The 13899-nt window shown below is 42.2% G+C and overlaps 1 protein-coding gene across 1 annotated transcript in view; it reads right to left on the bottom strand.

Moving 5' to 3' along the window:
- The window catches only part of grik4 (glutamate receptor, ionotropic, kainate 4), a 477591-nt gene that overhangs the window by 163236 nt on the left and 300456 nt on the right, over positions 1-13899 (bottom strand). Inside the window, exon 4 of the mRNA XM_071356615.1 lies at positions 5400-5564. Coding sequence (XP_071212716.1) covers positions 5400-5564 — 165 coding nt within the window. The remainder of the gene's footprint in view (positions 1-5399; positions 5565-13899) is intronic.

Here is a 13899-nt window from a genome sequence, read left to right as displayed (position 1 = left end):
TGGAAAAATTGCTACTGCGACATGTTAACACCACCTTTTTTTAACATGTGAGGAGGACGACACCATTTCACCACCACATGGGAACTTGCAATTCCACATGTTGAACGTGAGATTTTCACATGAGAAATGGTATATCCCATTTTTCACATGCAAAATTCAAGTGAGGTGAAAACATGTTTTTTCTCACATGTGAAAAGGTGGTGTTAACATGTGAACTCCTAAATTTCACATACATTTGACATGTGTTTTTTGTAAGGGCAATCACACACACATACCTCTACAAAGCTTGGTGGTCTTGGCTGACTTTCTATCCATCTACATGGCCCTAATCAGTGCTCTAATAAAAGGCAGGAAACAGCTCTGGTGTTGTGGGAAGGCTGGGGCTGGGCGGGCAGAAAGACACACACACACACACACACACACACACACACACACACTGGGCTGGGCAGGTAGTGCTGGCTGTGTGACATTTCTCCCTTACTGGTGCCACTGATCCATCCCTAATCCAATTTCTACCTGGGCACATCCACTACAGCAATAAATTAGGACGGGGTTTACAGGCAGCCAACCAAGCAGGGAGAGGTTGTTTTTATGTATGAGGAGGAGCTACCACGACCATTAAGCTGTACTAATTCTGAGAATTGCAAGGAAGGGTCCGCTTTTTTATAACAATAGGGCTACTGTCCTCAATTTGGAAGCCCCAGTTCAATAAGTTTACTGACTGAATGACGGTATTAATCTAATGGGCATACACCTACAGTACAACGTGCTTTTAACCCCCTAGAGTCGATTGACGCACAGGTGCATCAATCTAAGTAACATAATAAAAAAATCCCCATCAAAATCCATCAGTTTAAGCTGGAGATATCAGTTTTTCTCAATCCACCACATCCGCCTATGTTACACTTCCGCATCTGCGGTGAAAGGTGGCAGAGCTAGAGCGGTGTTTGTCAGACCATGAGACATCACAAAAATTGGTCTTCTCATGAAAACGTCTGTAATACGGACGCTATATGCCGTCATTGTAAACACGAATTTGTTCTTAACTGTCTTGCCTAGTTAAATAAAGTTTCAATTACGGAAAGGGGAGCACGTTGGCGGTCTCTGTTTTGCTCTATCACCCCCACAAGTGTCAGGGGACTCTTCTGAAGTCGGTACTGTTGATGACAACTTGTGTTTGTAGCGTCCGAAGCGTTTGGGCTACAAACTAATGTGACGCCACTGTGGAAAGGGGATATTCTCATGAACGCGATGGTGTTTTGCTCTCTGTTTTGCTCTACGACCCCCACAAGTGTCACAGGACTAGCGTTTTCTTTTTTAAATGAACGGAAGTATGAAAGTAGTTTTGTGCTTACCCAAAAAAGGGGTTAAACACAGTATGAGCTGTCTTATATCTCCAAAATACTTCAAAACCTTGTTTCTTATGATAGATTTTTTGACTGTATTTTTTTACACTTATAAATGTGTTATTCAACGCGTTTCTCTGGGCTATAGTAGTAAAGAACAAATTCTATATTTTATCAAAATATACACCACCGTTCAAAAGTTTGGGATCACTTAGAAATGTCCTTGTTTTCCGTGAAAACATACATGAAATTAGTTGCAAAATGAATAGGAAATACAGTCGAGACTAAATAATGATTTTTAATTGAAATAATAATTGTGTCCTTCAAACTTTGTTTTCGTCAAAGAATCCTCCATTTGCAGAAATTACAGCCTTGCAGACCTTTGGCATTCTAGTTGTCAATTTGTTGAGGTAATCTGAAGAGATTTCAGCCCATGCTTCCTGAAGCACCTCCCACAAGTTGGATTGGCTTCGTACGTACCATACGATCAAGCTGCTCCCACAACAGCTCAATAGGGTTGAGATCCGGTGACTGTGCTGGCCACTCCATTATAGACAGAATACCAGCTGACTGCTTCTTCCCTAAATACTTCTTGCATAGGTTGGAGCTGTGCTTTGGGTCATTGTCCTGTTGTAGGAGGAAATTGGCTCCAATTAAGCGCCATCTACAGGGTATGGCATGGCGTTGCAAAATTGAGTGATAGCCTTCCTTCTTCAAGATCCCTTTTACCCTGTACAAATCTCCCACTTTACCACCACCAAAGCACCCCCAGATCATCACATTGCCTCCACCATGCTTGACAGATGGCGTCAAGCACTGCTCTAGCATCTTTTCATTTTTTCTGCGTCTCACGAATGTTCTTCTTTGTGATCCGAACACCTCAAACTTAGATTCGTCTGTCCATAACACTTTTTTCCAATCTTCCTTTGTCCGGTGTCTGTGTTCATTTGCCCATCTTAATATTTTATTTTTATTGTCCAGTCTGAGATATGGCTTTTTCTTTGCAACTCTGCTTAGAAAGCCAGCATCCCGGAGTCACCTCTTCACTGTTGACATTGAGACTGGTGTTTTGCGGGTACTATTTAATGAAGCTGCCAGTTGAGGACTTGTGAGGCGTCTGTTTCTCAAACTAGACACTCTACTGTACTTGTCCTCTTGCTCAGTTGTGCACCGGGGCCTCCCACTCTTCTTTCTATTCTGGTTAAAGCCAGTTTGCGCTGTTCTGTGAAGGGAGTAGTACACAGCGGTGTACGAGATATTCAGTTTCTTGGCAAATTCTCGCATTGAATAGCCTTCATTTCTCAGAACAAGAATAGACTGACGAGTTTTACAAGAAAGGTCTTTGTTTCTGGCCATTTTGAGCCTGTCATCGAACCCACAAATGCTGATGCTCCAGATACTCAACTAGTCTAAAGAAGACCAGTTTTATTGCTTCTTTAATAAGAACAACAGTTTTCAGCTGTGCTAACATAATTGCAAAATAGTTTTCTAATGATCAATTAGCCTTTTAAAATGATAAACTTGGATTAGCTAACACAACGTGCCATTGGAACACAGGAGTGATGGTTGCTGATAATGGGCCTCTGTACGCCTATGTAGATATTCCATTAAAAATCTGCCGTTTCCAGCTACAATTGTCATTTACAAAATCAACAATATCTACACTGTATTTCTGATCAATTTAATGTTATTTTAATGGACAAAAAAATGTGCTTTTCTTTCAAAAACATGGACATTTCTAAGTGACCCCAAACTTTTGAACAGTAGTGTATATACATACAGTTGAAGTCGGAAGTTTACATACACCTTAGTCAAATACATTTAAACTCAGTTTTTCACAATTCCTGACATTTCATCCTTGTAAAAATTCCCTGTCTTAGGTAAGTTAGAATCAGCACTTTATTTTAAGACTGTGAAATGTCAGAATAAGAGATTAAAGAAAGATTTATTTCAGCTTTTATTTCACATATTTTTATTTCTTTCATCACATTCCCAGTGGGTCAGAAGTTTATTTGGTAGCATTGCCTTTAAATTGTTTAACTTCGGTCAAACATTTCGGGTAGCTTTCCACAAGCTTCCCACAATAAGTTGGGTGAATTTTGGCCCATTCCTCCTGACAGAGCTGGTGTAACTGAGTCAGGTTTGTAGGCCTCCTTGCTCGCACACGCTTTTTCAGTTCTGCCCACAAATTTTCTATAGGACTAAGGTCAGGGCTTTGTGATGGCCACTCCAAAACCTTGACTTTGTTGTCCTTAAGCTATTTTGCCAAAACTTTGGAAGTATGCTTGGGGTCATTGTTCATTTGAAAGACCCATTTGCAGCCAAGCTTTAACTTCCTGACTGATGTCTTGAGATGTTGCTTCAATATATCCACATCATTTTCCTCCCTCATGATGCCATCTATTTTGTGAAGTGCACCAGTCCCTCCTGCAGCAAAGCACCCCCACAACATGATGCTGCCAACCCCGTTCTTCACGGTTGGGATGGTGTTCTTCGGCTTGCAAGCATCCCCCTTTTTCCTCCAAACATAGCGATGGTCATTATGGCCAAACAGTTCTATTTTTGTTTCATCAGACCAGGTGACATTTCCCCAAAAAGTACGATGTCCCCTTTATCCCTATGTGCAGTTGCAAACCGTAGTCTGGCTTTTTTTATGGCAGCTTTGGAGCAGTGGCTTCTTCCTTGCTGAGCGGCCTTTCAGGTTATGTCGATATAGGACTCGTTTTACAAGGTCCTTGGCTGTTGTTCTGGGATTGATTTGCACTTTTCGCACCAAAGTACGTTCATCTCTAGAAAACAGAACACGTCTCCTTCCTGAGCAGTATGACGGCTGCGTGATCCCATGGTGTTTATACTTGCGTACTATTTTTTGTACAGATGAACGTGGTACCTTCAAGCGTTTGGAAATTGCTCCCAATGATGAACCAGACTTGTGGAGGTCTACAATTTTTTTTGTGAGGTCTTGGCTGATTTCTTTTGATTTTCCCATGATGTCAAGCAAAGAGGCACTGAGTTTGAAGGTAGGCCTTGAAATACATCCACAGGTACACCTCCAAGTGACTCAGATGATGTCAATTAGCCTATCAGAAGCTTCTAAAGCCATGACATCATTTTCAGGAATTTTCCAAGCTGTTACAAAGGCACAGTCAACTTACAAACTTCTGACCCACTGGAATTGTGTTACATTGAATTATAAGTGAAATAATCTGTCTGTAAACAATTGTTGTAAAAATTACTTGTGTCATGCACAAAGTAGATGTCCTAACTGACTTGCCAAAACTATAGTTTGTTCATAAGAAATTTGTGTAGTGGTTGAAAAACGAGTTTTAATGACTCCAACCTAAGTGTATGTAAACTTACGACTTCAACTGTACATGTTTATTTTTTGGGGATACCTAAAGGGGTCATAAAATTATAACTCAAATAGCTAAATTATTTTTTTCATCTAATCAAAGAAGCTGGTATAAAAATACCAGCACTAAAACCAACTTGTTGAAATGTTAATGCATTATTAATATTTCATTGCACTGCATCCATCCACAAGGTCATGGTGATAGGCTATTGACATTGTTATTAAGATTTGTCCAAATCCTGTCCACCTCATTAGAGCTGTATTATTTACTGTATATCTTTAGGCTAGTCATTCAAACAGCTAGGTGTAAACAAGGAAACAAAACAAGGTCCACAATCTAACATCCGGACATCAACATACCTTTTGGCTCCTGAAACATCCAAATATGACTGCTCATTTTGCTCTTTCACACGATAGATCACCTCAGCTATTTTCCAATCATTTGTTTACCACTGTTCTCGCTACTACACATATTACTAAACAATATAGACTTATCTCGCTGTACTCAAGGGATTTCTGAAAGCAGGGGATAACAAGGGGAGACAGGCACAGAATTGAAAAGACAGACAGACAGACAGACAGACAGACAGACAGACAGACAGACAGACAGACAGACAGACAGACAGACTGTCATCATTTGAAAATGATGACAGAGTCGGGAAGCCACCTCGTTCTCTCATCCTCACCCGCCCACTACTTACTGGTCTCTCCCATCTCATATTCACTGTCTCTCAGCAGCTCAAAGATGTCCACCTCCAGCTTTCCCGTTGTGGAGCGGTTACTGGACCGGTTGATGCTGTCCTTCGCCAGAGTGATGGCCAATCGCTCACCCCGGCTGCACTCCATTGGGTCGTCAAGTATGGCGGCTGCAGAAGAGAATGGGAAGAAAGAAAAACATTAGAAGGGCTCTTTGGCAACCCAGCATCACGATGGTCCACATTGTCAAGACACAGTGCATATACCTCGTGATTTCCTCAAACAAACGGTGCTACAAATAATGCAGAACTACAGAGATCACACATATGCTTCATGGGATTGTTATATCATTATTACAGGGCTCTGTTCTAGGCCCTCTCCTATTCTCGCTATACACCAAGTCACTTGGCTCTGTCATATCCTCACATGGTCTCTCCTATCATTGCTATGCAGACGACACACAATTAATCTTCTCCTTTCCCCCCTCTGATAACCAGGTGGTGAATCGCATCTCTGCATGTCTGGCAGACATATCAGTGTGGATGACGGATCACCACCTCAAGCTGAACCTCGGCAAGACGGAGCTGCTCTTCCACCCGGGGAAGGACTGCCCGTTCCATGATCTCGCCATCACGGTTGACAACTCCATTGTGTCCTCCTCCCAGAGTGCTAAGAACATTGGCGTGATCCTGGACAACACCCTGTCGTTCTCAACTAACATCAAGGCGGTGACCCGTTCCTGTAGGTTCATGCTCTACAACATTCGCAGAGTACGACCCTGCCTCACGCAGGAAGCGGCGCAGGTCCTAATCCAGGCACTTGTCATCTCCCGTCTGGATTACTGCAACTCGCTGTTGGCTGGGCTCCCTGCCTGTGCCATTAAACCCCTACAACTCATCCAGAACGCCGCAGCCCGTCTGGTGTTCAACTTTCCCAAGTTCTCTCACGTCACCCCGCTCCTCCGCTCTCTCCACTGGCTTCCAGTTGAAGCTCGCATCCGCTACAAGACCATGGTGCTTGCCTACGGAGCTGTGAGGGGAACGGCACCTCCGTACCTTCAGGCTCTGATCAGGCCCTACACCCAAACAAGGGCACTGCGTTCATCCACCTCTGGCCTGCTCGCCTCCCTACCTCTGAGGAAGTACAGTTCCCGCTCAGCCCACTCAAAACTGTTCGCTGCTCTGGCACCCCAATGGTGGAACAAACTCCCTCACGACGCCAGGTCAGCGGAGTCAATCACCACCTTCCGGAGACACCTGAAACCCCACCTCTTTAAGGAATACCTAGGATAGGATAAAGTAATCCTTCTAACCCCCCCCCCCTTAAAAGAGTTAGATGCACTATTGTAAAGTGGTTGTTCCACTGGATATCATAAGGTGAATGCACCAATTTGTAAGTCGCTCTGGATAAGAGCGTCTGCTAAATGACTTAAATGTAAATGTAAATGTATTAAATGTATAGTCAGTTTAAACAAGTGACTACATGCTACAGTGTAAAAAAAAAGAAAAAAAAAGAAGGCGAACACAACCGCTTTACAAATCTTGTGATTCCTAATCCGGAGCAGCAGCCAGCAAGGTCCTATCTAAGTGTGGAACTCAATCAAATGCATGAGTGTTGAGGCAACACATTTTAAAAGGGCTGTTCTGTTCACTCGTGATTTATCGCAACCATGTCGGAATTAAAATATTTGTTTCACGCATGATGCGCACGCTGCATGTGTCATATGTGTGTGGGGGGGGATTAATATGAATGAACCAAACAACCAGTTGAGAGATCGGGCCTTGCTGTGTCCTAGCAAGCAAATGAGCAACTCAGTGGTCGATTCACACGACAGTTTTAGGATAACTGAAAAGGCACATTGTGCATAGCTTGCAATCCTGAGTGTGTCCCAAGACAGCAGATTCAGGTTCAACATTCCAGAGTAATTAGTCTAATTAGACTAGGGTTAAGTAAAAAAAAAACATTACAGTTTAGGTAAAATCAATGGACGAGGGAAGTGGACCCTGAGCTCACCATACTGTAAGTAAAACAGGGAATTGAGAATATGAATTGTATAATTCCCTCCAACATAGACACAATGCACCAGAAGCTATAGCATTTACAATCTGCTTAAGTGCTAAGTAATAGCTTCCTTTCTGCAGGAATGTTGCCTAACGGTGAGGTCAATCAATGCATGTACAGACGTGTGTATACCTGACATCTGCTTTTCTCTATGCTTTGCGTCAATACATAGCTCAACCTGTAGGGCAAAATGAAAGGTTCCGCTAAAGAGCAGGGCGTTTGCCTGACAATTTTGTTGAAAGATAACTGCAAAAACATTCACACTACAGGCTCCATTTTAACAGCCATTGCTGCTTTCCCCGAGTTGTCCAGCGAGTGAGATTAATAGCACTGTAATTAAATACAGGATCGGATCTAGATGGGAGGGCAATGACAATGTAATAATTACTGTAGCATTAGAGCTGATAAACCACAGCCACGGGTGGGACAAAACGGTCCTTTTCCCATGCAGATCACACAGATAAAACTAACACAAGTACACTTTGGTCAACGAGACAACCATTTATCTAGAGCACCATTTATCTTGGTGGTCGTCACAGCAATTAGGGATGTTTACAAAGATCCAGATGAAGGTATAGCAAAAGGTTGCCCGAGGTTTATTTATCCATATATTTTTCTATTTATCCATTATTTTACTGTGGAGGAAGAATAAGAATTTGCTTGGTAACATAGATAATTAAGATGTCTTATCTGTATAATATTCTTATATGATTGAACTGTGGAACTCTTGTTATCAGCAAGTATTCCTTCGGACTATGGTGTTTTAGCAGTTGCACTTCCTCCCTCATATGGGCCTCAGTCACCTGAGGCCCAGAGAGGCTTGTCTATCACATGTCCCTGTTGCTGTGCAGAATATCAGAAAGAGAAGAGGACAGGAGGGAACATTGTCTTCATATGTGGATATGTATCTTTACCTATTACAAACCATGTGAAAGTATGGTGTGATTAATGGGGAACCAATTACTTGTCTCCACAATGTCTGAGGTTCACTCCCCTCAGTGAGCTTGTCTAGCTAGGTGTGTGGTCAAGGACATGAGTTTTACTTGAGATCGGGGTATCTGGAGTTGACAAGTGATTTATGCCGTAGAATGAGTTGGTGTTTCTGTACTGTGAAGTACCAGGGAAAGAACAGTCTTCATAGCAAATTCTATCTGGCTGGGGGATACTCCTTTCTCATATATCAAGTCTGACCTTGTGACCTATTCCACACATCTGTTGTTTGTCATGGAGACTAAGGGGGTGTATCTTTGCTATAAAATATCTTTGTATCCTTTGTGTCAGGGCACTAAACAAATCTTCTAAGGGCGGTTCGTCGACCAGCCATCGTTATTGCAGAGCTCTCACGAATAAATATGTATTTTAAGTATAACTCTGACTTGTGTGATAAGTTTGTCTTAATTAAACTTTTGGTGAATAACGGGATTCAAAGAGGGAGATACTGGATTAGTCAGTATGTACAGATTGTGCCTTGCCTTGTCTCTGCTAGTGCAAACAGAACATAGCCTACAGAATATAATTAACAGGGAAGAAGCTTTTATCCAATTAAAATGGATATGGATTTGATTGCAAGAACAACATGGACAGTTTGTCTCACGCAAAGTTTCATTTGGAGATACATTTGCAAATTAACACTTTAAAAAGTAATGAACATGTGATGAGTTCCTGACCAAATACCACATTTTACATAATTTTTACTTGTCAAAATTGAGATTTTAGAGTCGCTATGAAGGGTGTTTGAATATGCAATTAACTGCCTTGGTATTACTTTACTTTTACAAACTTTAGTTTATTAGATCTACATGGCAGTCAAATATAGTCAATCCGAATACAAAACATTGGGGTTTGCAAGATGTACAGTTCATTCGGAAAGTATTCAGACCACTTGACTTTTTCCACATTTTGTTACGTTACAGCCTTATTCTAAAATATATATTTTTTATTCCCTCCAAAATCTACACACAATACACCACAAAGACAAACCAAAAACACGTTTTTAGACATTTTTGCAAATGCATAAAAAAACAACAACTGAAATATCACATTTGCATATGTATTCAGAACCTTTACTCAGTACTTTGTTGAAGCACCTTTGGCGGCGATTACAGCCTTGAGTCTTCTGGGGTATGACGCTACAAGCTCGACACGCCTGTATTTGGGGAGTTTCTCCCATTCTTCTCTGCAGATTCTCTCAAGCCCTGTCAGGTTGGATGGGGAGCGTCGCTGCACAACTATTTTCAGGTCTCCAGAGATGTTTGATCGGGTTCAAGTCCGGGCTCTGGCTGGGCCACTCAAGGACATTCAGAGACTTGTCCCGAAGCCACTGCTGCGTTGTCTTGGCTGTGTGCTTAGAGTCATTGTCCTGTTGGAAGGTGAACCTTCACCCCAGTCTGAGGCCCTTAGCACTATGGAGCAGGTTTTCATCAAGGACCTTTCTGTACTTTGCTCCGTTCATCTTTCCCTCGATCCTAACTCGATTCCCAGTCCCTACTGCCGCAGGAAAACATCCCCACAGAATGATGGTGCCACGATGTGGCTTCTGTCTGGCCACTCTACCATGGAGTCCTGCAGAGATTGTTGTCCTTATGGGATGTTCTCCCATCTCCACAGAGGAACTCTGGAGCGCTGTCAGAGTGACCATCGGGTTCTTGGTCCCCTACCTGACTAAGCCCCTTCTCCCCCGATTGCTCAGTTTGGCCAGGCGGTCAGCTCTAGGAGAGTCTTGGTGTTTCCAAACTTCTTCCATTTAAGAATGATGGAGGCCACTGTGTTCTTGGGGACATTCAATGCTGTAGAAATGTTTTGGTACCCTTCCACAGATCTGTGTCTCGACACAATTCCTTCGACCTCATGGCTTGGTTTTCGCTCTGACATGCACTGTCAACTGTGGGACCGTATATTGACAGGTGTGTGCCTTTCCAAATCATGTCCAATCAATTGAATTTCCCACAGGTGGACTCCAATCAAATTGTAGAAATGGGGCGGCAGGTAGCCTAGTGTTTAGAACGTTGGGCAAGTAACCGAAAGGTTGTTAGAGCGAATCCCTGAGCTGACAAGGTAAACATTTGTCGTTCTGTCCCTGAGCAAGGCAGTTAACCCACTGTTCCTAAGCCGTCATTGTAAATAAGAATTTGTTCTTAACTGACTTGCCTAGTTAAATAAAGGTAAAAAAATGATTTTTAGAATTTCCCACAGGTGGACTCCAATCAAATTGTAGAAACATCTCAAGGATGATCAATGGAAACAGGATGAACCTGAGCGCAATTTCGAGTCTCATAGCAAAGGGTCTGAATATTTATGTAAATTAGGTAATTCTGTTATTTATTTTTAATAAATGTGCAACATCAAAGAATATATTTGCTTTGTCATTATGCGGTATTGTGTGTAGATTGATGAAGAAAAAATGTGGAAAAAGGGAAGGGGTCTGAATACTTTCCAAATGCACTGTACCTATAGCCTATATTTATACACAAAGCACACTGCAGAAAGACATGACCGACAGACAGTGTATGTAAAATACATGTATTCATGTTTAAAAAGTAGCTTCCAATGAATGTCTCCCTGCCTGTTTGCATAGCATGTCTATGCAGCTGTTTGCCTGCCTGTCCATCGTCAGTTACGCAGCCCAAATTGGTCTCACTCCCTCTATTACTGCCTCTGGCAAGTTTTCTTCTGTTTCTATAGTGAGAGCAGAAAGGGCCAGAGCTGGGCAATTCTCCCATATTCCCCCCCTCCCATAAATAACACATTTATTTCAATTGGCTGATTTCCTTATATGAACTGTAACTCAGTAAAATCTTTGAAACTGTTCCATGTTGAGTTAATATTGTTGTTCAGTACAATTCCAAATGATTGAGCCTCGCTGAACAGTCCCACGCCTACGGATAGGGAAAGTGGCAGAACGGCCAGACCTGAGTTTCTCCATTGAAGATACATCGCTACATATTCAGAACCTAAGAACATTTCTTATACAGTAGTCATTGCATATGCAGTTCTCCATGCATACTGTAGTGCCTGCAGAGAGTGATTCACATACTTCAGATGGCCTCGCAAACAACTGTTGAGTATCTCATGGGAATATGACGCGGCATGTGGGATGTGTGAGCGTCTGTGGTGCATCTCAGCGACTTGAGGACGTGAGACGATTCCTTGCTTTCTCGCTGCGGTGAATTATTATCCCACTGCAACATGTATTCACAGGGAATCTTTCGTGTTCATCCCAAGAACATGGCAGCATTGAAATGAGAGAGAGAACACAAAGACAGAGCACTGCCTATGCCAGTTGATCCAAAACGTAATAGCATAACATTAAATATGACTGCGCTCTGGTCTGGTTTTTAAAACCATCAAATGGCAAAGCACCTCATCAGGTGTTCTAGCGGTCCTCTGAGGTGTCCTAGTTCATCGCTGCAGTCTCTTGTCAGAACAGCTCACTGCGTAATCACACGACATCACACGACACAACAAGCGAGCCAGAGCCAAGAAACATACAAAAATACCATCTATGTCAGATGTGTGAACGTACAGTACAGAAAAGGAGCATTTCACACATATTGCTTGAAGATTCACCAGCCTCCGAAACGTGATGTTCAAAGATCTCAGGTGTTATTAGTATTCTTCTCGTCAAACGTCTCTCCACTCCGTTACAAGAAAGGGCCAGAGGGATATTTTGGGAGATTATTGAAATTCATCTAGTCTTCGCTACCAAGCTGAGACAAAAGTGCTTTCAAGGTCATGTTAGCCAGTAATGTTTAATGCTGTTCGCTGGCTCTCATCTGAAGGACCCACTCCTGACTTTAATAATTATAGGGTTTCTACACTGGCATTGATTCAGACACCCTCTGAGCTGTATTTACTCTCCCCTCTGGAACATTGATATCTCCTTCCTCTGAATGACTGCAAGGTTCATTTCAAACCCCAGTCAGATTCCGTCCTAATTGATTAATTTTATTAATGCGAATTGTCTCACTTCTAAATCAAACGTAATATTTCAGTCTGTTAATGAGCTTGGTATTTTGACCATGGAAATACAAATCTCCACTGATTACTTCAGATACTAAATAGCGTGAACAGTGGACAGGCGATTTTTGATCAGTGATTTTACTGTTGGACGAGGGTTGAGGGGGATTGAAGGTAAGGCAGCGAGCAGCATAGCCAATTGGCCGTTTGTCATGCATGTCTAATAGATGTTTTATTCACTTATTCACTAGATGTTTATCCTTTTTAGATAAAACGATACGAAATATATTCACGCCACTAAATAATTGATTAAAACACACTGTTTTGCAATGAAGGTCTACAGTAGCCACAGCAGCACTCTGTAGGGCAACATCGCGGTGTAGCCGGAAGACAGCTAGCTTCTGTCCTCCTCTGGGTACATTGACGTCAATACAAAACCTAGGAGGCTCATGGTTCTCACCCCCTTCTATAGACTTACACAGTAATTATGACAACTTCCGTAGGACGTCCTCCAACCTATCAGAGCTCTTGCAGCATGAACTGACATGTTATCCACCCAATCAAAGGATCAGAGAACTAATCTAGTACTGAAAGTATAAATTACAGCTAGCTAGCACTGCAGTGCTTAAAATGTGGTGAGTAGTTGACTAAGAGAGAGAAAGACAATAGTTGAACAATTTTGAACAAATTAATTTCTTCCAAAATGAAGGAGAAGCAAGAGAGAGAGAACTATATTTGGTCATATTTTTTTAAACTTTCACTTTCACTAGCGAATGCAGCTATCTAGTTTAGCCTATTCAAACACACAGCTCAAACAGAGAAGGATGCTATGTTAGCTAGCTGGCTATGGCTATCCAACCCTGGAACTCTTCCAAGTCAAGGTATGTATTTGGTTTATAATTTATTGCCATCGGGCCCACCGGTGTAACTGCTAAACTGTTTCTGACTGTACACTGTACTGCATGATTGTAGCGGGTTTAGTAACACGTTAGTTCTAGGCTGTGTGTAGCGGTTATCGGTCATGATTTGACGGTTTGGCTTGGAAAGTTTTTACGCCTGGTCACAGACAGCTGATGTCACAGACAGCACTGAAGTCCACAAGCGAAGGGAAAAGATGAGAGAAGAGCGTGCACATAGTTGCGAGAAGGAATTATATATACAACATGCAAAGTGATCATGCTGTTTTTATGTGGCTGCTTTGAAAGTGAACTGTGTTTGCATTTGATCACGGGTGTATTCATTCCACCAATTCTGTTGAAAAACATTTCTTAAACGGAAGCAAACAGAACAAATGTGGAGAAACATACCTGAATTTGTCCAATAGAAACTCTCATTTGCAACTGGGTGATTACACCCTAGATCAGCTAGATGCAGGCAAGAGCGTGCAAGCCGGTATTGAATGTGTCATTGTCTGTCACCTATTCTCTCGACCGTTGTAAACTTGAATTCATAGGCTAAGTTGTAGCAACCTCATGATGGGTACAGGGA

This window comes from Salvelinus alpinus, chromosome 21 (genome assembly GCF_045679555.1).
Source record: "Salvelinus alpinus chromosome 21, SLU_Salpinus.1, whole genome shotgun sequence".
In the NCBI taxonomy this organism is placed as follows: Eukaryota; Metazoa; Chordata; class Actinopteri; order Salmoniformes; family Salmonidae; genus Salvelinus; species Salvelinus alpinus.
This window is presented reverse-complemented; position numbering and strand designations above follow the sequence as displayed.